Source organism: Mustela lutreola, chromosome 7 (assembly GCF_030435805.1).
Source record: "Mustela lutreola isolate mMusLut2 chromosome 7, mMusLut2.pri, whole genome shotgun sequence".
NCBI lineage: Eukaryota > Metazoa > Chordata > Mammalia > Carnivora > Mustelidae > Mustela > Mustela lutreola.
This window is the reverse complement of record NC_081296.1, coordinates 126,098,745-126,125,871: the sequence shown is the minus strand read 5'-3', so window position 1 is coordinate 126,125,871 and position 27,127 is coordinate 126,098,745. Positions and strand designations below refer to the sequence as shown.

Genomic DNA, 27,127 nt, shown 5'->3' with positions numbered 1-27,127 from the left:
AAATGATCATAATGAAAACCTCACAGCAGCCACATACTACACATGTAAATGCAACTATTCTGGAGGACTTAAAATTTCACTTTTTAATTTTTTCTTAATAAATATAGCTCCATGTTTTATAGGGGAAAAAAATCAACACCTTAAATACAATAAAGACCAAAACAGAAGAATGGAATAAAACATTTTATTTAATAAAACTTACCTTACTACCCCCTGCCTTTGAAAGGAACAAGGGAAAAAAAGAAACACCAATGATGAATAATTGATGATTAAAATGCAGCAGTTACGTACACAGAATAAAGGAAACAGCAACAGAATTCAAAGGAAATACCAAAATGCCTATTATGCTCCTCTGTTCTGAATATTTTTACTAAAAAATACTGGAAGTTTGATTGACAAGTACTTTAAAGATGTAAGATCCGCTACAAAAAGAAAAACACAAAAGTATTATAGTCATTTAGGAAAAAAGGCCCCATGAAAGTGTCAAGTAGTTATCAATTCCATCCAAAACCTTTTTTTTTTTTTTTAAAGATTTTATTTATTTTATTTGACAGAGAGAGAGATCACAAGTAGGCAGAGAGGCAGGCAGAGACAGAGGGGGAAGCAGGCTCCCTGCTGAGCAGAGGGCCTGATGTGGGGCTCGATCCCAGGACACCGAGATCATGGCCTGAGCCGAAGGCAGCGGCTTAATCCACTGAGCCACCCAGGCGCCCCCATCCAAAACCTTTTAAGTGGCTGTCTGACTGATATTTGTTTTCACTGTTTATAAAATGTTGTTTCATATTTGATAGCAACATTTAAAATACAAAAACATTTATGTAGACTATAATATTTCCTTACAAATATACACAAAGTTGGTTAGAAAAAGAATCTTCATTTTTTTGATTCTCTCTTTTTATGAAAATGAGGACTCCCAACTCTGAATCATTTTGGACTCAGCATTTTCTTTTCCGTCTTTTTTAAAAAATTCTATTTATTGACTCTTAATCTCACAAAACAAACTGAAGGTTGCTGGGGGGGAGGGGGTTTGGGAGAAGGGGGTGGGATGATGGACATTGGGGAGGGTATGTGCTTTGGTGAGTGCTGTGAAGTGTGTAAACCTGGTGATTCACAGACCTGTACCCCTGGGGATAAAAATATATGTTTATAAAAAATAAAAAATTAAAAAAAAATTCTATTTATTTATTTGACAGAGAGAGATCACAAATAGACAGGCAGGCAGAGAGAGAGGGGGAAGCAGACTCCCTGCTGAGCAGAGAGCCTGATGTGGGACTCGATCCCAGGACCCTGAGATCATGACCTGAGCCAAAGGCAGCAGCTTAACCCACTGAGCCACCCAGGCACCCAGGCATTTTCTTTTCATTCATTCATTCTTCTTCTTCTTCTTCTTTGTTTTTTTTTTTTTTGGCCTCAGCATTTTCAAAAGAATTCAGCAGAGTTGAAATTGTAAAATAAACTGAGAACTAATGCAAAATAATTTCAAAATAATTTGGAACATCTTAGTGTAAAAAATGCAAGCTAACAGCAAAGAGTATGAGAACATCAAGCATTTTTCATGAGCAGAAAAATACTTCCATCTGTCAGAATTTGGGTCACTTCATTAATAAAGGAGGAATTCTAAGTGTTTTACCATAAATGACAGCTTATAGATTAAAATCTGGTCACATTTTCTGATATACCTAATTTATCTGATATTTTTCTTAAAAAATAAATGAAAAAGATTTAAAGGAATGTCTAGACCTCCTTCCTCCCTATAGTAGAGTTTCACTTTTCATTACCTGTGAGATATAATTTAAGTCATTTTAAGCACTATACTATGCTCATTAGGAACATCCACATTTGCAAACTTATAGATACGTATTCTCTGAGTAATATATCGATATTGTTCACTACTTTATGGATATTTAATTTCAGAAAATGTTTCAGTTTATTTTCCTCAGGTGACACTGTATTTCATTTGCAGGGAGGGGTGGTAAAGACTTACTTCCTAACTTCTTTATACATATTTTATTTCATTTTATAAAATACTCCATAAGTTAGTGATTGTAAGGGTCATTAACCTCTAAGGAAATAGAGGCTCAAAGGCAACAAATAGTTTTTCAAGGTGACACAAGAACAAAATGAGAAAAATTAGTATTTTAACCCATTTGTCGGACTCTCCATCCCAGGACTCTGGGATCATGACCTGAGCCGAAGGCAGATGCTTAATTAACTGAGCCAGCCAGGTGTCCCAAAACATATTTCTAATTTAATACTCTCTTGATAGTGATGAGAAAATGAATATTTACCCTCTACCCCCCATCCGTAAAGGTGACGTCAATGCTATTATTTGGGTACTCATCAGCAAGTGGGCACCTAGAAGAGAAGCTGTGGAGACATCATGACTCAACAGTCCCCCTAGAACTCTCATGGGAACATGTGTGGCTAGTCTGTTCAGAGACGCTCTAGATGCCCCTTTTCCACCAGGAACACGTACCTCATCCTTCCAGTTTCCTCCTTCCTCCTGAATGTTAAGCCCGTAGTGCAAACTCCAACCACTCTGCCAGTGCTTTCTTGTATTGTCATCTCTATCTAGCAGATCCCTGTTCACTCAAATTTTCCACAAATTCTGTTCAATGTGAGTAAATTCCCTTTCATTTTTAACTTTTCCTCAAATATTCTTACCAACTTATCGTAACAAAGTTCTCCTCAGCATGTCTTTAGACAGACGAGGTCACTGCTGTTCCCACCTTTCACTCCTTCTTGGCTCCTCAGTGCAGTTTCTGGATAATTTATCCTTTATCATTTCTTTAAAACTCTATGCTTCTGAAGTCCACGTCATTCATTCACTGATTCATACACCTCTTTACTGTCTTCCATACTCCCAAATAATTTTAAAAGCATCCCGTGATGTTCACAATTCCTCTCTTAAGCTGTCATCTAACTCAGAGGCTTTATTAAAAAGTTCTCTCTCCTTATAAAATTGCTGTGGGCATAGCTTTTATTACTGATGTGCTGCTTTTAGACAAAGACCAGTAATTCCCATTCTCTAATGGGAAGCTATACTTCAATTTGCCTCTTGGAAAAATCTTTATTTATTTTTTTTTGAAAGATTTTATTTGACAGAGAGCATGAAAGAGCACAAGCAGGGTGGGCAGTAGAGGGAGAGGGAGAAGCAGGTTCCCCGTGGAGCAAGAACCCAATGCAGGGCTTGAGCCCAGGACCTTCGGGCCATGACCTGACTGAAGGCAGATGCTTCACCATCTGAGCCACCCAGGCACTCCTGGAAAAATTTTTAAATAATGATTTTCTATCCTTGATAAAGGCACATGGATAAAAATGCCTTTCAAAATTCAATCCTATCTCTGCTCAGGTGCTTCCTAAAACACACTTGGTATTGGATTAAAATTTTATTATTTCTTACAACCCTCTCATATTTATTTATAAAAGTTAGCAAATAATATTCCTTTAATCATAGACACTTTATATTCCTTAAACTACTTGCAAAAGACAGTGTCACCCCCAAGAAGTATTTAAGGACAAACGTTTTCCAAGAGGTGTTGGGTGCTGGAAAATCCAAAAGTACCACTGCTAATTAGTTTTTACAAAACTTCATTCAGTTAAACAATACATTCAATTTTAATGCTGATACATTTTTCTTCATCTACTTTTAAATTTGTTACCTCTCATCAACTGAGGGTTCTTTTTGCTGCAAATGAGGCTTGACTCCAAACATTGGGCGAATATTTGTTGATAAGGCTCTAATGGTGTAACTGACTTCATTCTCCCTTGTAACGTCACTGTCATAGCCTGCCATCAAAACAGAAGAATCATTCTCTAAGTTACAACTGAGGATTTCTATTATGAGTCTATAAATTGAATATAAGGATGCTCAACAATATAAAATAAGTTAATAGCCAAATTATGAAATAATATAACAGCCAATAAAAAGATACAGAATATTTATGATATGTAACAATGTTTTCAAAATATTACTAAGAGATAACAGCCTATAAAATACAAATTCAATATGTCATTTTTGTTTAAAAATATTATGTATATAAATGCACATATCCTTATGGAAATACCTCAATATGTTAACAGAAGTTACCTCTGAGTGGTCAAATTAGGGGTGCTATGTTTACTTTTATTGCAAAATGTATTTTAAATTTTTCTATAATGAGCTGGTATTATTTACATATTAGGAAAAGACAAAAATCATTTTAAAATATGAAGTTCAATACCATAAAAATTTTTTAAAAGATTTTATTTATTTGAGAGAGACAGAGCAAGCACGAGTGGGGGAGGAGGGGCAGAGGGAGAAGCAGATCCCTGCTGAGCAGGGAGCTGGAGGTCCCTGGGATCATGCCCCAAGCTGAAGGCAGACACTTAACTAGCTGAGCTCCCCAGGTGCCCCACCATAAAACTTATTTTAACAGTACTTAAAGTAGGATTATCATACATTTGTAGATGAAGAATATTTAAGTCATCAATATATGCCAGTCTGTCATTTTTGAGGCATAAAACCGAGTCTGGTGTTAAGCAGACCACAAAGACTAAAACCACAATCATTCAAACATTATTATTACTTGTTTAAGTGCTGTAGTTTAAATCAGCTGTGCTAAATTATTTGTACTTTTATTAAAATACTTTAAAATGACATACCCCCATCTTCTTCCGAATCTGTATCAGATTCTTCACTGTCACAAGGCCTTTTTTCTTGATAGCCCTCCATTTCATTTGTCCAAACCATTAAAGACATATCTGCACCTCCTAAGGTGACCAACATGCTATCATCATAAGTCCAGCGAACATTTGTGACATGTGTACTATGGGCCACATACCTCTTAAATTTTCCAAATTTTCCCTAAAGTTGAAAAAAAAATTCAGAGTCTTTGAGAAATGCTACTACTTGAAAATGGTCCTATCTTAAGGCATCTATACCATCTAGAAAGCTGGAAGTAAAGTTTCTGAACAATAAATGCCATTTGGGAACATATTCTTATCAATTAAGGTTCTGTCACTCAAGCGCATCTAAAACAGGGCTGTGTGGAATATTTGCTCAGGTGCTTGGGTTCTCTATGAGAATTTTTAAACTTGTGTTTTCATTTCAATGGTGATCTAAAAATACAAAAATGAACAGCTATTTAAGAAATTATTATATGATTTCAGTGCCCCATTTCAAATTTATGTTTATGTTCATGCCAGGTTATAATATACAGTTGACCCTTGAACAACACAGGTTTGAACTGCACAGGTCCACTTATATGCAGATATTTTTTGATAAACACAGTATAGCACTGTAAATGCATTTTCTCTTCCATATTTTTAAAATAATATATTTGCAATAACATTTTATTTTCTCTAGCTTATATTTTAAGAATACAGTATATAATACATAAAACATACAAAATATGTGTTGACTGTTTGTTATTGGTAAGGTTTCCAGTCAACACTAGATTATCAGTAAAGTTTTGGTGAGTCAACAGTTATACACGGATTTTTGACTTTGCAGGGGTCAGTATCCCTAACCCCACATTGTCATCTGAATCAGTGAAAATAATGAAAAAATAATGCATCTGGACCTGATATATGAATTTTCATGCTAAATGAAAGCCTAAGGTTTCCCAGTACCTTGAACAGAGGAAAGCACTAAGAGAATTCAATCATCACACAGTACACCACAGCATGGGCACGTAGCACCCCAAAGAGTCTGTGCAGTCTAGTTTTAGCAAAATAACATCATTCATTATGTTGAGTCAATGCTATTTTAATATTATAGGTATGTATTTATAGTATTTTGGATCTAATGGGTTGAAACATTTTAAAACTTAAGGCGTAAATATAAAGAGTTTGTGTTTACTGTTAATGGTATGTATTTAATCAAAAGAATACCAAAATTATTTAAGTTAATATTAAGGATAAAAGAAATATTTCTTCTAAAAGGGATATTTATATTACTCAATACTGAGAAACACTGTACAATACAACTTAAGGCATGGAATTATAAGACTACTTCTAAATAAAAGTTATAAATACGTCAAAAATAGTATACATAATGCTAAACTGTTCATATTACATATGTAATATTCATATTACAACAATGAAATACTATGAAAGGGGATTACCTTAACCATTTTTATAATTATTATCATTAGGGGGGTTAAAGAAAAACACATACTTTAGCAGGATATCTAAATAACTTCACAAATCCCAAATCATCCCCAGTAGCTAGGACCATTTTGTCACTGGTGAGGCAAGAGGCAGTTATGTCTGTGACTTCTCCAATTACTGGCCAAATTCCCTCACAGCATAAACCAAGCACACTTGTCCATGATGCCCAACAAATTTTTTCTACCTAAAAAGAAAATAAGGGCTGTAAGTTTGCAATATCTAAACCTTAAAAACTGACAACAAAAGTCCGATTTTTTTTTTTATAGATTCTATTTATTTATATGACAGAGGTCACAAGTAGGCAGAGAGGCAGGCAGAGACAGAAGGGGGGTAAGTAGGCTTCTCGCTGAACAGAGAGCCTGATGCAGGGATCGATCCCAGGACCCCAGGATCATGATTTGAGCTGAAGGCAGAGGCTTAACCCACTGAGACACCCAGGCACCCCGAAAACCTGAATATTTTTTATAATTATATATGTCACGAGAAAAATTTAAAAAAATTTTTTAAACATTTTATTTATTTATTTGACAGAAAGAGATCACAAGTAGACAGAGAGGCAGGCAGAGAGACAAAGGGGGAAGCAGGCTTCCCACTGAGCAGAGAGCCCAATGTGGCTTGATCCCAGGACTCTGGGATCATAACCTGAGCTGAAGACAGACTCTAACCCACTGAGCCACCCAGGCATCCCTAAAATTAAAAGTTTAGTAGAAAAAGTTAAATTATTAGTTGTCTTCATTTTGTAGCTCCCAAATCTGCTAATTCCTATAGAAAAAATTTGACATAACATTATTCAAGAAGTACTTTTTATGTGTTCTAGATGCTGAGCATTCAGTGATAATAAGACAATTTCTGCTCTTAGAATAACCAATAAATCTGTACTTCATGTGAAGATTTCTAATATTTTAGAGGCTTGTTTTCCATTTAATCATTACTGGATATTAAGAACTTTTACATATATATATATATGTATATATATATATTTTAAAGATTTTATTTGACAGACAGAGATCACAAGTAGGCAGAGAGGCAGGCAGAGAGGCAGGCAGAGAGAGAGGGGAAAGCAGGCTTCCCGCTGAGCAGAGAGCCAGATGTGGGGCTTGATCCCAGGACCCTGAGATCATGACCCAAGCCAAAGGCAGAGGCTTTAACCCACTGAACCACCCAGATGCCCCTATTCCTTTTCTTAATACAGCATCTTTTCCTTTATTCATCTAATAGTCTGGGCCAGTAAAATAAACTCACAGAAGGAATAGCCATGATTTGAATAACATGAGAACAGGTTTCATATGTAAATGATAGAAGGTGGGCATCAGTGTTCTAACAACTTAGTCATATCAACAACATTGCAAGCACTATTATCTTCCTACCTCCACACTGGGGATGGTTTGTTTTTTCCCTCTGGGAGCTTCAAAGAATAACTGTTCTTTAGCACCAGTGTTGACCTGTAAAAGCTTTCCTTAAAAAAAAAAAAAAATTGAAATATACACACATATAAAATATATCTATATAGTTAGTAGAAAGTTTAACTTTTTAAAATACTTTTTTTCCATGGCTTATTATGACATTTAAATTGTTTTATACTCATAAAATTGAATCATTTCATTAATATAAAATTACAGAGTTAATCCCATTTAAAAGCATTCAGTGAACACTACATTAGTATTTTTTACCACCTTTCTCTCATTAAGTTCTTTTTAAATATCAGTGTAGATAACGTAGTTTACATTAATTTTAGGTGTGCAACACAGTGATTTGATAATCTTAAACAGTGCGCCTCATGCAAGTGCATTCTTCATCCCCTTTGCCTATTTCACCTGTCTTTCCATTGCCCCCCTTTTTAAAAAGTTCTATTTATTCATTTTAAGTAATCTCCACACCCAACGTGGATCTCAAACTCACAACACTGAGATCAAGAGTCACAGGCTTTATCAACTGAGCCAGGCAGGCAACCCAGCATTTTACTATTTTTGGTGTAATTGTAAACGGGATCATTTTCTTAATTTCTCTTTCTGTTGCCTCATTATTACAGAAATGCAATGGATTTCTGTATATTGATTTTGTATCCTATGAGCTTACTTACTCCACTTTTGGTGGAGTCTTTAGGGTTTTCCATATATCGTATCCATGTCATCTGCCAAGAGTCAAGTTTTACTTCTTCCTTAGCAATTTGGATCACTTTTTTCCCCTTTTTCTTCTGTCATTGCTGTGGGTAGGACTTCTAATACTATGTTTAATAAAAGTGGCAAGAGTGGACGTCCTTGTCTTGTTCTTGACCTTTCAGGGAAAGCTCCCAGTTTTTCACCATTAAATATGATCTTAGTTGGGGGTGTTCATATATGGTCTTTTATTATGTTGAGATACATTCCTTCTAAAGTTACTCTGCTGAGGGTTTTCATCATGAATGGATATTGTACCTTATCAAATGCTTTTTCTGTATGTTTTGAAATCATCTTAAGGTTTTTGTCTTTTCTCTTGTTAATGGGACATATCATGTTGATTCATCTGTGAATAATAAACCCTGCTTGCATCCTAGGATAAATTCCACATGATTGTGAGTGACTGTATTTATTGTTGGATTTGGTTTGCTAATATTTTGTTGAGGATTACTGCATCTATGTTCATCAGATATTGGCCTGTAGTTCTCTCTTTTTGTGGTGTCTTTATCCGATTTTGATATCAAGGTAATGCTGGCCTCATAGAGTGAATTTGGAAGTCTCCTTTCCTCTTCTATTTTTTGTAAAAGTTTAAGAGCAGGTATTGACTCTTAAGTATTTGATAGAATTCATCTGTGAAGCTGTCTGGTCCTGGGCTTTTGTTTGTTGGAAGTTTTTGGATTTCTGATTCAGTATCACTGCTGTTAATCAAACTTTTTGTTCAAACTTTCTATTTCTTCTTGTTTCAGTTTTGATAAGTTATATGTTTTTAGGAATTCATCCATTTGTCCTAGGTTGTCATATTGTTTGGCATATTATTTTTCATACTATTCTCTTTTATAATCCTTTGTATTTCTATAGTGTCAGTTATTATTTCTCCTCTATTTTTTTTGGTAGATGAAGTTGCCTAGAGGTTTAGAAATTTTGATGATCTTTTCAAATAACTAGCTCCTGGTTTCATTGACGTGGTCTATTGTTTCTTTAGTTTCTCTTTTATTTCTGCTCTAATCTTTATTATGGCGTTCCTTCTGCTGGATTTGGGTTTTGTTTGTTCTTCTTTTTCTATCTTCTTTAGGTATAGAAGTTAGGATGTTTGAGATTTTTCTTGCTTCTTAAAGTAAGCCTATTTTGCTAAACTTCTCTTTTAGAATTGCTTTTGCTGCATACCATACATTTTGGATTATTGTGTTTTCATTTTCATTGTCTCCAAGTATTTTTTAATTTCTTCTTTTACTTCTTGGTTGACCCAATCATTGCTTAGTAGCATGTTATTTAGCCTCCATATATTTGTATTCTTCCCACATTTTCTTTCTTGTTGTAATTTCTAGTTTCATGGCATTATGGTCAGAAAAGATGTATGGTATGATTTCAAACTTTTTGAATTGAGACTTGTTTTGTGTCCTAATATGTTATCTATTCTGGAGAATGCTTGATATGCACTTGAAAAGAGTGTGTATTCTGCTATTTTAGGATGTAATGATCTAAATATATCTGTTAAATTCATCAGTGTCATTCGAAGCCACTCTTTCCTTGTTGATTTCTTTTGGATCTATCCGTTGATGTAAGTAGGGTGCTAAAGTCTCCTACTATTACTGTATTACTAACAATCACCTTTTATGTTTGTTATTAACTGCTCTATATACTTAGGTACTCCCATGTTGGGTACAGAAATATTTACAACTGTTATATCTTCTTGTTGAATTGTTCCCTTTATGAATATTACTGTCCTTCTTTGCTTCTTTGCTTCTTTTTACTGTTTTTTAATGTATATTTTGTCCAATATAAGTATTGGCTACCCTTGTTTTCTTTTCACTTCCATTTGCACAAGAAATGGTTTTCCAATCCTTCACTTTTTCTTTTAATTTAAATTCAATTAGCCAACATATAGTACATCATTAGTGCCAGGTGCAGTTTCAATAATTCATCAATTGCATATAATACCCAGTACTCATCACATCACTATTTCTTTTCAATCTGCATGTCTGAAATGAATCTGAAATGAGGTCTCTTTTAGGCAGCATATAAGACAAGTCTTGCTTTTTTATCCATTCTGTCACCCTAGTCTTTTGATTGGAGTGTTTGTCCATTTACATTCAAAGTAATTATTGATAGGTAGGTACTTATTGCCATTTTGTTACTTGTTTATGGTGATTTTGTAGTTCTTCTCTGTTCCTTACTTCCCTTGCTCTCTTCTCTCATGGTTTGCTGGCTTTATTTAGTGATATACTTGGATTCCCCTCTATTTTTTGCATATCTCCTACTAGGTTTCGATTTGTTGTTACCATTAGATTTTTATATAACATCTTATGCCTATAAGTCTATTTTAAGTTGATGATCGCCTTAAGTTTGGCGATCCATGGCAAAAAATCCATTTTGCCAAAAAAAAAAACAAAAAAGACCCATTCTTTTTTTTAAGATTTTATTTATTTGACAGAGAGAGATCACAGTAGACAGAGAGGCAGGCAGAGAGAGAGAGGGAAGCAGGCTCCCTGCTGAGCAGAGAGCCCGATGCGGGACTCGATCCCAGGATCCTGAGACCATGACCCGAGCCCAAGGCAATGGCTTAACCCACTGAGTCACCCAGGCGCCCCTTGAACTCATTCTTTACTCCTCTCCTTCCTCCCTAAGTATATGGTGTCATACTTTCCCTTCCTTTTCTTTTATAAATCCCATGATGATTTTTACAGATACATTTTTACAGATATATTTTACTGATTTTGTGCTTTTCTTACTCTAATTTATGATTATCTTTTTATTATGATCTTTTTGTTCCACTCAGAGTCTGTTTAATGAGTCATGTAGAGCTGGGTTAGTGGTCATGAACCCTTTAACTTTAGTTTGTCTGGAAATCTCTCTCTCTCTATTCTGAGTGATAGCCTTGCTGGATAGAGTATTCTTGGCTGCAGGTTTTTTTCTTTCAGCATTCTGAATATATTATGCCATTCCCTTCTGGCCTGCAAAATGTCTGCTAAAAAATCAGCTGATAGCCTTATGGGGTTTCCTCTTGTATGTAACTGTCATCTTTTCTCTTGTTGCTCTTAAAATGTTCTCTTTATCACTCCTTTTTGCCATTTTAATTATTCTGTGTCTTGGTATGAACTTCCTTGGGTTGGTTTGCTGGCGGCTTTCTTCACCTTCTGGATCTGGATTTCTGTTTCCTTTCCCAGATTTGGGAAGGTTTCAGCTAATATTTCTTCAAATAAATTTTATGCCTCTCTTGCTCTTCTCCTACTAGGATCCCTGTAATGCAAATGTTATTACTCTTTTTTTTTTTTTAAAGATTTTATTTTATTTAACACAGAGAGACCACAAGTAGCCAGAAGGGCAGGCAGAGAGGGGGGGTAAGCAGAGAGCCCGATGCAGGTCTCAACCCCAGGACCCTGAGATCATAACCTAAGCCAAAGTCAGAGGCTCAACCCACTGAGCCATCCAGGCACCCAAATGTTATTATTCTTGATGATGTCACTGAGTTCCCTAAGTCTGTTTTCATTTATTATTACTATTTTTTCTCTCTCCTGTTCAGCTTGTTTTCCATTATTATGTCCTCCAGGTCATAGATCCATACTTATGCTTTCTCTAATATACTATTTATTCCACCTAGTGTATTTTTAATTTCATTTATTGAGTTCCTCATCTCTGATTGATTCTTTTTATGTTTTCTATTTCTTTATTAAGGATCGTATTAAGGTCATCTACTCTTTGTTCAAATCCATTGTGTATGTTTATGACCATTACTCTAAAATCTCTATCTGGCATGTTCATCATCTCCATTTTATTTAGCTCTCTCACCATGATTTTGTCCTCTTCTTTCAATTGGGACATTCTATGTGTTAGGAAGGTCAGCTATGTCTTCTGCTCTTGAAAATGTGGCTTTATGAAAAAGAGGTCCTGTGGTGCCCTGTAGCACCATGTCCCCTGCGCCTCAGAAGTATCTCCTGTGTGTGTTGTATGTGCCCTAGTGTTGCTGCAGAGCAGCTTTTGCCTTTAGTGCAGTCATCTGCAATGGCTCCCTCTGCCAATTGTGGGCAGGGTTTATCCCTGTATTGTTAACGGGTGAGTCTCAACCCACTGTGGGCTTGAGTTGGGTCAGACCAGATTTTTGCCAGAGATGTAGTAGCACCAAACTGCAGGGCACTTTCTCTGTGTTGTCCCCTGAGAAGCTTTCATGGCTTGCAGACAGATGAGATATCTGCCCTGAGTCCACTGCTGGGGCTCAGTTGGGACTAGTGTTCAGCCATGGTTATGTTCTTCTCTCCCTAGAGCAGGGGTCACTTTGAAGTGGTGCTGTTCCCTGTCAGGGCCACTTGCACCCTACCAGAATTGTAACATTGTTTTGGAAGGGCTCCGGCCAAGGGTATATTGGAGGGGGCATGTCCCCAAAAGCACGCAGTGGCGGGGTGTGCACTGTTAACAAGGTTTGTGCAGGTCTGCTGTGGGAGCCGACCTGAAACCCAGGTCTGGCTGGAGGGAATGTGTGTGTGGCATGGAGGGGCGGGGTGCACTGTTAAACAAGTTAGATGGAGAGTGTTCTTGCTTCACTGGTTCTCGTAGGTATCCTTGTGTCTAGGCTAGGGACAGGGGAGGGAAATGGCGCCTGCTGGCTCTTTTGTTCTTAGAGTTTCCCAACTCACATGCTCTGAGATTAGTAAACAAATCTCCTTTGCACATACCTCAGGTGGTTTCCCAACTGCTGCTTCCAGGGCCGATTGTTATACTGCGTCTTTAAGGGCAGATACTCAGTTTCCTTTCACCCTCCTGGTTCTTCCAGAACCAAACTGACTGATTTTTTTAAGTTCTAGGTGTTAAGCCTAGAACTAACTCTAAGAACTTGTGGAATTTGACCCCTCTGGTTTTCAAAGCCAAATGTTTTATCTTTTCCCTGTGGGCTCCCCACTGTGACTATTTCTTTCCCCTCTCCATGCCCACAGTGTCCCTCCTCCCTCCAGCAGACAGTCCACTGAATCAATTTAGCTCCCAAATGCATCCTCTGTCCTTCCTACCTTCTTCATGTGGCCTCTCCTCTACATTTAGCTGTGGAGAATCTGTTCTGCCCATCTTCAGGTCATTTTCTGGGTTATCTACACTGATGTGGGTATTAGTTTTATCTGAGACAAGATGAGTCTAGCACCCTCCTACTATACCATCTTCCCCAGAAGTAGAATGTTTAACTTTTATGGGAAAAATTAAGCTTAAACACAAAAACATTTTCCCTCAGAGTCAACCACATAATTAATTCATAAATGGTTTAACTTGTGTATGTATATACATAGAAACTATTTCTGTTGTTACGGATATAAAAACCCTAGAAATAAATTTGATGATTTTTTTAAAAAAGTGTTTTGTTTAATTATATTTGGAAAAACTTTTAACAATACTAAGATTTATGTAAAGAATATGTGAAACAAAAATCCTTAAAAATAGAGGATTTAATATATTTAGCATTTATCCAAATGATTAAACACTGCGATGTGTAATGCATTTTACTGAAAAAACAAAGACACTCATTAAATTCTGTATGTTATACAACTTAAAGATATTTTTAAGAAATGTGATGGGGAAAGGACATTAAAATCCTTATTAACATATCTAATCTCCAAATTCTGAATTATTATTTAGACTAAGTTTATCTGACAAAAGCCAGAAAAAATGACAAAAAACCTTTTTTACATAATATTTAATTACTTTACAAATTAAAGAATTTGTCAGTTACTGTACTATCACTTGAATTATACTGGAAATATTAAAAAATCTAACCTCACAGCATTCTCCTTCAGATGTGAAATGAAGGAGTGGAAAGTAATTTTGAGAATGTTTCTCACAATAATTCTGAACTCATCTGTTGAACCACTGTTTCTCTAAAATAGCCAAACTAAATCAAATGAAACTTTTAGCAAGTAGGTTTTTTAAATTCTTACCTCTAATATCCCAATCAACATGGGTTATGTAACTGGTAGCGCCTTTGCATATTCCTACTCGTTTACTACTCATCACATTGTATATATCTATAAAACTGTCATGGGATGCTACTGCAAGATATTTCCCAGAACCTGTAACAGAAACATATTTGCTTGAGATTTTCTATATTTAGAAATATTTTTTACAGTGCACAACTAGAGTTAATTTTTTTTTTAAGATTTTTATTTATTTTTTTGACAGAGAGAGACACAGTGAGACAGGGAACAGCATCAGGGGGAGTGTGAGAATCAGGCTTCCCACTGAGCAGGAAGCCGGACGCGGGGCTCAATCCCAGGACCCTGGGATGATGATCTGAGCTGAAGGCAGACACTTAATGACTAAGCCACCCAGGCGCCCCTTCTTTTTTTTCTTTTTTAAAAAGATTTTATTTATTTTTAGGGGAAGAGAACAAGAGAGGGAACACAAGCAGGAGGAGTGGGAGAGGGAGAAGCAGGCTTCCTGCTGAGTAGGGAGCCCGATGCAGGGCTCGATCCCAGAACCCTGGGATCATGACCTGAGCTGAAGACAGATGCTTAACAACTGAGCCCCCAGGCACCCCTAGAGTTAATTTTCTTAACATTTTTTGGATGAACTCTTAGGTGTTCTGTGAATTATAACACAACGTGCATCACGTGATAATCTGTAACTTTATTTTCTTAAATTTTCAGTAAGCCCTCTAAATTCAGAAAAAAGTGGAAGTAAACTAACATAAGTAAATTTTGCCTTAACATTAGTACTTCCCACATTATAGTGGGTTTTGTCAGAGATAATGAATACACGGAAATTAATAAGCAAAATTAGTGCAACATTTTGAAAGTATTAAGAATATAATGAAGAGTCACCCAATCCTTCCATCTTAGAAATGAGGAAATCAAAACTCAGAACAGTTCCTTGGCTTAAGCCTATTTTTTTAGTGACAGAATTGTTAAAGTTGGATATTTTGCCACTGATCTAATACAGGAATTTTACCTTTTACCATACTCTTTACTAGTCAAAAAATTGAAATTCTAAGATAAAATAATGGTTAATAAAAATTACATATTGATATATTTGTTCATTGCCACCCCAAGTTGATAATCAAATATGATTTCAATGATATCTTACCTGGTGAAAATCGAATATCTGAAATAATATCTTTTCTGTGGTGAAAAGACACAAGATCCTCTAACGTATCTGCATTTGCCATTAAGAAACTTCCATCATTCAGACCTACAGCCAAAGCTTTACCATCAGGAGAAAAACAGCAACATCTTCCACCTAAAAAGAGATAGAAAGCATATATCAGGTAATTTTCTACTTAAAAAAATTATGTGCTTAAGGAATCTTTAATTTCAAAGAGAATTCCTGAATTCATTGTGGCTTCAAATCAATATTCAAAAGCAGCCAAGGGATAAAGGCAACACAGTTTTCTACTGAAATCAGTGGTATGAAATTCTAAGCAGTAATAAATACAAACCATACCCCTCTTCTGAATGTAACATAAGTACTAATGTTTACTTTAAAAAATTAAGCTAATGAAAAGGAATGAGAGATTTTAATAACATAAAAAGCCAAAGACATGTGGAAATGTTTTGTGGGAGGTTGCTACCTCTATAGTTTCTATCCAACAAATCAGAAATGTAAGAAATAAGTCCATCTTTATAAAAATGCTCTCAAATTTGAAAAAAAATGACAATATTTAAAAAATTTATTTTTTGGGAAATAAGAGTGTGTTTGTCCTGACAGCAAGGGATATGGCAGATATATTCACAAGCCTAAGACTTTTGGTGTCTTGCATAAAATTTGGAGAGGAAGGGATGGGTTACAGCTGTCACAGAATGAACAGTTACAGAATGAATGGAGAACTAGTCATTTATCTTTTAATTATCAAGAACATAACAATGAAATCTAGGATTATTTCTGGTATTTAAGAGATGATGGCAACCTGGAGCAGGGTAGCTGGAATGGAGGTGATGAGAAAGGTTAGGATTTGGATATTTTGAAGATAGAGTTGGCAGGACTCTGACTAACTGGGAAGAGCATAGGAGAAAAAGATAAAAATCAAGGATTCTTTTTTCAAACAGCGATGTCATTTAATGAGATGAAAAAAACTAGAGGAGGAACAAGTGTTTGGTTTTGAACCCATAAAGTTAAGGATACCTATGAGAAATTCAAGTGAAGACATCAAGAAGGCAGTTTGGTAGAATTACACTTCTCTGGAGCTCAAGGAAGAAGACCAGACTAGAGATAGAAATATGGGAGACAGTAGTGTACAGATAGTAGTCACAGTCATGAGCTGGGTAAGAGCTGGTTATTAATTTATCACCCTTCAGCTCCAAATTCACTCTTTTCTTTCCTGCTATGTGATACTAGAGCTAGGCCCTGTAGACATTTTTCCTTTTCCAGCTAATTTGATTTTGGCCAATAGAGGGTACTGGAAGGTCCTTGCAAGGCCAAAGAAGAAGGAAAGGATTGTTCTTTCTTCTGGTGTGCATGAACTAGATCAGATTAATGATGGGGCAAGGGTAGGTATGAGGGATGGCGCTGGGACTGGAAAATCTTTTCTGCCACCACAGCAAAAGATTTCCTAGACCAGGCCTCTGGCAAGTTTCTTTTCTACTGACACTCACATCCTCTCCAGAGAGATTTGAATCTCAGCCTGGGAAAAGAGAGGAAGGGCTCCTTCCTTAATCACCACCCACCAACCCTACAGGTGGCAGCTGCTTTCTGCAGTTGTTACTTCTATACTCCTTAGAATCAATCCTTCTTATCCTTTTTTATTTTATTAGTTCAAAACACTTATTCAATATTAAACTTTCCCTATTCCACTTACTAAGGTGGTTTCTGTTTCTTAATTGGTATAGAATTGGTACTGAAGTAGTCACAGGAGACAGATCATTGAAGACAGGATTTTTAGAACTGGTTTAGTCATGCCTTTGGGTTAAAGCACAGTGCTGAGCCCTTGTCAATGAAAAATGGGGTGTTAGTAATCCAGGGTATGCATGGGCATAACAATCAAGTTATCTCTTGCAGTTAACTGTATAGTGTCTACTGAAGTAAAATGCCCTGGGAGTCCAAGTTCTGCTACCTTTGACCATTTCAAGAATAGTGATAACTGCAAAGACAATGCTGTGCAAAAGACTCCACTGAGGGCATAGGACGTTTAACAGAAAGAAGTAACAAACTTAGATCCTCAAATTCTCAGGAGGAGTCATGGTCCGACTAGAGACCATGGGCTAATGTTGCTACAAAATTAAACACAAATTTTAATTATGTATGTTGCAAACTTAAAATGTCAGTTGAATTCCCAGTTTCACCAAGTTTCTTATGTGATGGGGCACTGACTGGGAAGGAAAGAACACTGAACTGTGGAATGGGAGTGTCTAGTTAGATTCTGACAAAACTGAAAGCCTTGAACTTCTGTGTTTATTCTGAGTCTCACAGCCAGTGCCAAGTTTGCTCTCCTGTGTCTGGGTAGACTAACCTTCTGGGGTAGATGCCTTACAGGGGATGTTTAATCTTCTGAAGAATTATCACAATCACTTCTCTGTGGTCACTAGACCCCTAACTTGGATCAAATCTCAGCATGCTCTAGGGAGGAGGTTGGCAACAAACCTTTTCGTAAAGGACCAGAGAGTAAATATTTTCAGCATTGCCGACCATATGGTCTTTGTCTCTACTACTCAACTCTGCTACTGTAGTACAAAAGCAAAATCTAGACAATACATAAATGAGTGAACATGGTTGTGTTCCAGTAAAATATTATTCACATAATTAGGAAGTGGGCTGGATTTGCTGCTCTCTGCTATAGAGAAAGGAATCCAAAAGCTTAGGAAGTAAGAATGTTGAAGTAGATTTTTCATATGGAACCTGTATACTTGTCCACCAACTACATTGCCCCCAAAAGCTAAACAGTACCTTTACAAAAGCATTAAGGAATTCATTTATTAAGGGCAACATCTACATCTTTGAAAAGCCTCTGTGATGTCCTCCTATGTAGATCAGGAAGGGAGAGGTTTCCATTAATATGGGCTCCCAGATTCAAAAGGGATCATCTAGGAAAAGCAGAAGCCAAGTAGCAGTACTTGAAAGAGCAGATTATTTTACCAAAAAGGGCAGCAGGAATGTCTTAATAATCAGAATGCTTTAGCCTGTAGAGATTTCTGTTGGTGACTAATCAATCATGGTATCTGCAGGAATGAAACAGATGAGAGTAGGCTACTAGATTAGTGTCTGATCCATATAACGAAAAAACTCCTAACCTGGTGACTAAAAAAACTGACTTCTGTTACCATAATGGAAAGTCACAGATTCTCAGCCTATTTTTAGAGCTGAGCCAATTCACATACTCAGAGCCCCATGATTAACGGGAAGGCTAAGTCCCATCAAGAAGGACCCTGTAGCTATGCCACAATGAATTAAGTAAATATTTTTCCAACAATCAGTGGTCACAAATGACTCAACTGAAGAAAAGGAAATACTCAAATGTTCAGAAATTAGTAAACAGGGGCTCTGACCTGACACTAATTCTGTGGATTCTATCCAATTCCTGAATTGTAGCAGATATACTAAGGTGGATTTTAATGTTTCTAAAGATTTGTTTATTTGAGAGACAGAGAGACAGAGACCCCCACCACACTCTCACTTTCTCTCTTTCTCTGGGGCAGAAGGCGAGGAAGAGAAGCAGCCGTCCTGCTGAGTATGGAGCTCGATTTAGGGTTCAATTCCACAACCCTGGAGATCATGACCTGAGCTGAAATCAAGAGCTGAATGTTTAACCAACTGAGCTATCCAGGCACCCCTAAGATGATACTAATTGTGGATAATAAATTTAATCAGGTAGCGATGCTGACGAAGGTACTCTTCCAGATCTTTACCAGCACACACACACACAGCCCCTAATATTTTGCATGCAGTTATTTCCTTGGTTAATGCTTTTTTTTTTTTTTTTCCTCCACCCCCAGTTTATAAGGACCACCAGAGCAGTCTGCTTTTACCTGGCTTGTATTTGTGCACACCTTCAAAGCTTTGCCTCAGGGCTATTCAACTCTCCTGTTCTTTTTTGTTTGTTTGCCACAATATAGTCCACAGAGATCCTGATCATCTTGACATTCCACAAAACATCTCAATGGTCCACTACATTGATGACATTATGCAGAATGGATCTGGGGAGCAGGAAGCAACAAGCACTTTAGGTGTCTTAGATGTAAGTGAATCAAGAGAGTGGAAGATAATTACCACAAAAATTAAGGGGCCTGCCACCTCAGTGAAGCTTCCGAGGATCCAATGATATGGAATATGTCAAGATACTCCCTTTAAGGTGAAAGGCTGCTACACCTTCCAAAACCTACCACAAACAAAAGGAGTAAAATGCCTGTTATGCCTTTTAGAAGCCTATATATTTGAGTGTCATGCTTCTACTCATTTATCAAGTCACTTAAAAGGCTTCCAGGGGACCAGAACAAGAGGGGCAAGCTCTTTCACTTGGGCCTTATACGTAGCAAATTCAATGATATTCAAAGTGTCTGTGGTAAACAGGGATGCTATATGAAGACTCTGGAAAGCTACTAAAGGAGAACTATACTGTAGACCTCTTAGATTTGGGAGAAAAATCCATACCCTCCTTTATAGATAACTATTTTCCCTTTGAGAAGGTGTTTTGGCCTTGCTACTAGGCCTTGGTAGAGAGTAAATGCCTAGCTATCCTAGCTATGGGGTATCAGGTGACTATGTGTCATAAGCTTCCTATCATGAATTGCAAGTTACATGACCAACCTAGCCATAGACTGGGTGTGCAGAGCAGCAATCTATGATCAAATGGAAATGGTATATAAAAGACCAGTCTTTCACAGATCCAGAAGTCAAGAGTAACCTGCATGAACAAGCAGCTCAGAATCCAACAATAATCCCTGCTACAATCTCTCTTCTCTCTCTCAATCTATACCTCTGGCCTCATGGGTATTCATTAATGATCAGTTGGCTGAGGAAGACAAAACTTGAGCCAGATTTACAGATGTTCCTCTACAGTATATGTTGGTAGCCCCACTCAGGGGTGACCCTGAAGGATAGCAGTAGAGATAAAATTTCACAATGGGCAGCACTTTGAGCAGTACATTTGGTTTTCCACTTCTGTGGTGAGAGATGACCAGATGGACAAATTTACACAGACTCACTACCATCTGTTAACTATGTGGATGATCAGTTGAGGAATGGATTCTTTCAGGATTAGAAGATTAGAGATTAGAGACAAGGAAATCTGGAAAATGAACCTTTCAGAAAGGGTAAAAGATGTGAAGATTTGTGTGTCCTACGGAATGCCCAACAAAAAGTGTCCATTAAGAACAAAAAAATACGAAATGGGTAGCAGAAGAAGGAAGTCAAAGATATCAACCACAGCCCATAACCAGTTATGGAAATAAAGACTATACAGAAATGCTTATTATGTGTATACATAAACTATTTACTTTTTAAAAAATATTTTATACAAATTTGTCGGTGGTTAAACTTTACCATTTAGTCTTAAGGTAACAGAATATTCAGTAAGACTATGACTAAATTTGATAGTAATGAACATAGTCAGCAATGGATACAGTGACTGTTGGAACTGTGTGTCTTCTAATTTGGGGGAGAGGGTGAGAATTTCTTCACTTGTACCAGCCATATCTGCATCTCTTTGGTTAGAAACTTTTCGGGTAGGGATACCTGGGTGGCTTGGTTGGTTAAGCCTTTCCCTTTGGCTCAGGTCATGATCCTAGGGACCTAGGATCAAGTCCCGCATTGGGCTCCTTGGTCAGCAGGGAGCCTGCTTTTCCCTCTGCTTGCCACTCCCCCTACTTGTGTGCTCTGGCTTTCTTTCCGACAAATAAATAAAATCTTAAAAAAAAAATTGGGGGGTAGAACATAAATAAAGTTTCTGGTCCTTAGCCAGAACCTCAAGTGGTAGGAGTTATTTGGGTTATGGGGTAACCCAAACCTTCATTACCAAATGATGTGAAATCTCGGGATCTCTGCCTTTTTTTTTTTTTCCTGGTTGCTATTCCATTAAGTTTTACCATTGGTCATGATAGACCATGAAACATCCCAGTGAATCCCTCTGGATACAGTCCCCTTTGCCCTTAGTGTGTAGGAATAACTCAGTTTCCTCTCTGCAGTTGGGATCAATCACTCCAGCCAGAGAGTAAGAGCCCTTTACTCTGCTTGTTGTTTCACTGGCATACAGAGCCCAACATGACCAGGTGGCAGTCTCACCTTCCAGTTCAGAGAAAGCATTATGTCCTCTGATAAAGGAATTCTCCCTGCTCTTGGGAAATAAAACTAAATTAGAAGAGCTCAGTACGTTAATTCTGAAGTTATAAAAAAGTTCAAGTATTTGTAAAAAGATACATATGGATGCTAATTACACAAAGGGGTAGTCTGTGCCAGTTATTACTTTATTGCCTTTTAGTTCTAAATTTACTATTCTTACAGCCCTGTAGAAGGCTTTTTGCCTTTTGCCAGCTAACTGATACAAGGCTTTGCCAATAGAGGGTGCTAGAAAGACACTACAAGTTCAAAGCAGGAGAAAGAAACTCTTTACAGAGTTAGATTTTACCTACTGAGCCAGAGCACTGATTTGTGGGGAGCCTGGAGCATTCCCCAGTGGGGGCAGTACTCAGAGTACCCTAGCGAGATCCCCCACCATCACAGTAAGGGTCCTAATGATTCAGCTGTGATTTTCAGCCTCTAGTGAGATGCCCTGCTAAGATAACAGCAGCTCTCACTGTAAAACAGCATTTTCTCTGGGTTAAGCGCTTCTCCAAGCAATGGTCTCACCACCAGCTCTGGCCTGCACCCTCTGGCAAGCTTTTCCTTCACCACTGACCACTCTTTCTCTGTTCCACTGAGACCTACACTCTTCGGCAAGCTTCTTCACCACTGACAGACGGAGTGTTAGGATGGGACTCACAGTCTTTCCAAACATGTCTGCATCTCCTTTAAATTCTTTCTTTGTTCATTCTCCCTCAGCTAACTAGGGCTAGTAGCTGTATAACCTGTCTTCTAACTGTATGAAAACCGATATAATCACACAAAGTGTAAGTGAACAAATGAAACAGGAAAGGCCAGGGCAAACCTAGTAGCATTTCTATATGTAGAGAGCAGGAAGAAGAGGGAGAGTCAGTTAAGGGAAGGAAAAAAAAAGAAGTTAATAAAGTAGAGGGGGGAAAAGACATGCATGGGTTTCAGAGCCAAGTGAAGAATGCATTTCAGAAAAGAATGCATTACATCAAAAACTACTGTGAGGTGCGTAAGGGGAGGACCCAGAGCTGACCAAGAGATTGGCAGTAGATTTTATATCCTGACACTTCACTGAATTTCTGTACAAGTTCTAGCAGTTTTGGAGTGGAATCTTTTGGGTTTTCCACATGTAGTATCATATCATCTGTGAAGAGTGATAGTTTGACTTCTTCTTTGCCAATTTGGTTGCTTTTAATTTCCTTTTGTTGTCTGATTGCTGAGGCTAGGACTTCTAGTACTATGTTAAATAGCAGTGGTGATAATGGACATCCCTGCTGTGTTCCTGACCTTAGCGGAAAAGCTTTCAGTTTTTCTCCATTGAGAATGATATTTGCAGTGGGTTTTCCATAGATGGTTTTGATAATACTGAGGTATGTGCCCTCTATCCCTATACTTTGAAGAGTTTTGATCAGGAAGGGATGCTGTACTTTGTCAAATGCTTTTTCAGCATCTATTGAGAGTATCATATCGTTGTTGTTCTTTCTTTTACTGATGTGTTGTATCACATTGATTGATTTGCCGATGTTGAACCAACCTTGCAGCCCTGGAATAAATCCCACTTGGTCATGGTGAATAATCCTTTTAATGTACTGTTGAATCCTACTGGCTAGTATTTTGGTGAGAATTTTCACATCTGTGTTCATCAAGGATATTGGTCTGTAGTTCTCTTTTTTGATGGGATCCTTGTCTGGTTTTGAGATCAAGGTGATGCTGGCCTCATAAAATGAGTTTGCAAGTTTTCCTTCCATTTCTATTTTTTGGAACAGTTTCAGGGGAATAGGAATTAATTCTTCTTTAAATGTTCTTTCCGATTCTTTAAATCCCCGGAAGCCGTCTGGCCCTGGGATTTTGTTTGTTTGGAGATTTTTGATGACTGTTTCAATCTCCTTACTGGTTATGGGTCTGTTCAGGCTTTCTATTTCTTCCTGGTTCAGTTGTGGTAGTTTATATGTTTCTAGGAATGCATCCATTTCTTCCAGATTGTCAAATTTGTTGGCGTATAGTTGCTCATAGTATGTTCTTATAATTGTCTGTATTTCTTTGGTGTTAGTTGTGATCTCTCCTCTTCATTCATGATTTTATTTATTTGGGTCCTTTCTCTTTTCTTTTTGATAAGTCTGGCCAGGGGTTTATCAATCTTATTAATTCTTTCAAAGAACCAGCTCCTAGTTTTGTTGATTTGTTCTATTGTTTTTTTGGTTTCTATTTCATTGATTTCTGCTCTGATCTTTATGATTTCTCTTTTCCTGCTGGGTTTAGGGATTCTTTCTTGTGCTTTCTCCAGCTCCTTTAGGTGTAGGGTTAGGTTGTGTACCTGAGACCTTTGTTTCTTGAGAAAGGCTTGTACCGCTATATACTTTCCTCTCAGAACTGCCTTTGTTGTGTCCCACAGATTTTGAAGCATTGTGTTTTATCATTTGTTTCCATGAATTTTTTCAATTCTTCTTTAATTTCCTGGTTGACCCATTCATTCTTTAGAAGGATGCTGTTTAGACTCCATGTATTTGGGTTCTTTCCAAATTTCCTCTTGTGATTGAGTTCTAGCTTCAGAGCATTGTGGTCTGAAAATATGCAGGGAATGATCCCAATCTTTTCATACCGGATGAGACCTAATTTAGGACCGAGGATGTGATCTATTCTGGAGAATGTTCCATGTGCACTAGAGAGGAATGTGTATTCTGTTGCTTTGGGATGAAATGTTCTGAATATATCTGTGATGTCCATCTGGTCCAGTGTGTCATTTAAGGCCTTTATTTCCTTGTTGATCTTTTGCTTGGATGATCTGTCCATTTCAGTGAGGGGAGTGTTAAAGTCCCCTACTATTATTGTGTTATTGTCAATGTATTCCTTTGATTTTGTTATTAATTGGTTTACATAGTTGGCTGTTCCCACGTTGGGGGCATAGATATTTAAAATTGTTAGATCTTCTTGTTGGACAGATCCTTTGAGTATGATATAGTTGTCCTTCCTCTTCTCTTATTATAGTCTTCGGCTTAAAATCTAATTGATCTGATATAAGGATTGCCACACCTACTTTCTTCTGATGTCCATTAGCATGGTAAATTCTTTTCCACCCCCTCACTTTAAATCTGGAGGTGTCTTCAGGTTTAAAATTAGTTTCTTGGGACGCCTGGGTGGCTCAGTTGGTTGAGCAGCTGCCTTCGGCTCAGGTCATGATCCCAGCATCCTGGGATCGAGTCCCACATCGGGCTCCTTGCTCAGCAGGGAGCCTGCTTCTCCCTCTGCCTCTGCCTGCCATTCTGTCTGCCTGTGCTCGCTCTCTCCCCCCCGCTCTGATAAATAAATTAAAAAAAAAAAATGAGTTTCTTGTAGGCAACATATAGATGGGTTTTGTTTTTTTTTTTTATCCATTCTGATACCCTGTGTCTTTTGACAGGGGCATTTAGCCTATTAACATTCAGGGTAACTATTGAGAGATATGAATTTAGTGCCATTGTATTGCTTGTAAGGTGACTATTATTGTATATAGTCTCTGTTCCTTTCTGATCTACTACTGTTAAGCTCTCTCTTTGCTTAGAGGACCCCTTTCAATATTTCCGGTAGAGCTAGTTTGGTGTTTGCAAATTCTTTCAGTTTTTGTTTGTCCTGGAAGCTTTTAATCTCTCCTTCTATTTTCAATGATAGCCTAGCTGGATATAGTATTCTTGGTTGCATGTTTTTCTCGTTTAGTGCTCTGAATATATCATGCCAGCTCTTTCTGGCCTGCCAGGTCTCTGTGGATAAGTCTGCTGCAAATCTAATATTTTTATCATTGTATGTTACAGACTTATTTTCCCGGGCTGCTTTCAGGATTTTCTCTTTGTCCCTAAGACTTGTAAATTTTACTATTAGGTGACGGGGTGTGGACCTATTCTTATTGATTTTGAGCGGGGTTCTTGCACCTCCTGGATTTTGATGCTTGTTTCCTTTTCCATATTGGGGAAATTCTCTCCAATAATTCTCTCTAGTATACCTTCTGCTCCCCTCTCTCTTTCTTCTTCTTCTGGAATCTAGGTTACTTTTAAGTTCCAAAATGCCAGTACTGAAGATGTAAGACATTATTTCCAAATTTTAAAATAATCTGATAACTACATTGTTAGCATCTTAAGTTATCTAGAGTTATATTATTTTCCCAATTCTCTCAAGCTTTAAGGAGATTACAGTCAACTAAGCAAAGTTTCAACTGTGTGAATAATTCTTACTCTAGTCCAAAGACTTTTTCTACAAGTGAATGTGAACACTGGATTGGCTTCCTAGAGTTTTGCCATTACAAATTACCACAAACTGGGTGGCTTAAAACAAAACAAAAGAAATCTCTTCTCTCAGTTTTGGAAGCTAAAGTCTGAAATCAAGGTGTTGACAGGAGTATGCTCCTTCTGAAAGTTCTAGGAAGGAATCCTTCCTTGCCTCTCCCTGGCTTTCTGGAGTTTGCCATCAACTCTCTATGCTCATCGACTTGTAGATGCATCAGCTCAATCACATTCTCCCCTTGTATCTGTATTTCTGTGTCTTCACATAGCCTTCTTATAAGAACACATACCAGTCATTTAATATAGAGCCCATCCTAATCCAGTAAGACCTCAGAAAATCCCTACAGGTAAAGAAAGCCCAATTAAACATAAACTTACAATCCACATTTTCAAGCACAAACGAAAATGGTACACTAGAAGGGAGTCAGCAGGAAAACAACCCCTAAACACCAGAAAGAAAAATACAGCATAATCAGATCCTAAAGGGTATCAAATAATTGGATTTTATATTCTTTATCTGATAGGTAAAGATAAAAGACATAAGAGAGAAAAGCTAAAACATTAACAAGGAATGATATGGTATGAAAAAATCTAAGGTAATCTGAAAACAAAATTTCTAAAAATGAGAATTCTCAAAATCAAATACCTAAAAATTTACACAGCAGATGTGAAAGAAAAAGCTGTTAATTACTCAGCCATCTAAAAAGAATGAAATCTTGCCATTTGCAATGACATGGATGGAGCTAGAGAGTATTATACTAAGTAAAATAAGTCAAAGAAAGAAAAATACCATATGATTTCATTCACATGTGGAATTTAACAAAAACAAGTAAGCAGGGAGAAATAAAGAGAGGCAAACCAAAAACCACACTATAGAAATAAAATCACACAAGACAAAAGTGCATATATGAAAAAGACATTGTAGGCAAATGGAAACCAAAAGAGATCTGGGCAACCATACTTTTATCAGACAAAAGAGACTTTAAAATAAAGACTGTAATAAGAGACAAAGAAGGTCAACACATAATGATAAAGGGGTGAATGCAACAAAGAACATAACACTTGTTAATATTTATGTACCCAACAGAAGAACACCTAAATATATAAAGCAAATATTAACAGATCTAAAGGGATAATATATAATGAGCAATATAATGATAGTAGGAGTCCTTTAATACCACATTCACATCAATGGACGGATCATCTAGACAGAAAATTAATAAGGAAACACTGGCCTTTAATGTCATGTTACATGAGATGGGCTTAATAGATAGTTACAGAAGATCCATCCGAAAACAAGAGAATATACATTCTTCTCAAGTGCACATGGAACATTTTCCAAGACAAATCAATGTTAGGCCA

General features: G+C 37.2%; 1 protein-coding gene across 3 annotated transcripts in view; it reads right to left on the bottom strand.

Annotated features, from left to right (window-relative positions):
* Window positions 1-27,127, bottom strand: part of EML5 (EMAP like 5) — a 177,834-nt gene that overhangs the window by 35,962 nt on the left and 114,745 nt on the right. For all 3 annotated transcript variants that reach the window (XM_059182578.1, XM_059182580.1, XM_059182579.1), the window contains 6 exons: window positions 15,366-15,518; window positions 14,222-14,353; window positions 7,521-7,609; window positions 6,161-6,337; window positions 4,645-4,846; window positions 3,663-3,789 (listed from right to left, as the gene is read on the bottom strand). In XM_059182578.1, the coding sequence (XP_059038561.1) occupies window positions 3,663-3,789; window positions 4,645-4,846; window positions 6,161-6,337; window positions 7,521-7,609; window positions 14,222-14,353; window positions 15,366-15,518 (880 nt within the window). The remainder of the gene's footprint in view (window positions 1-3,662; window positions 3,790-4,644; window positions 4,847-6,160; window positions 6,338-7,520; window positions 7,610-14,221; window positions 14,354-15,365; window positions 15,519-27,127) is intronic.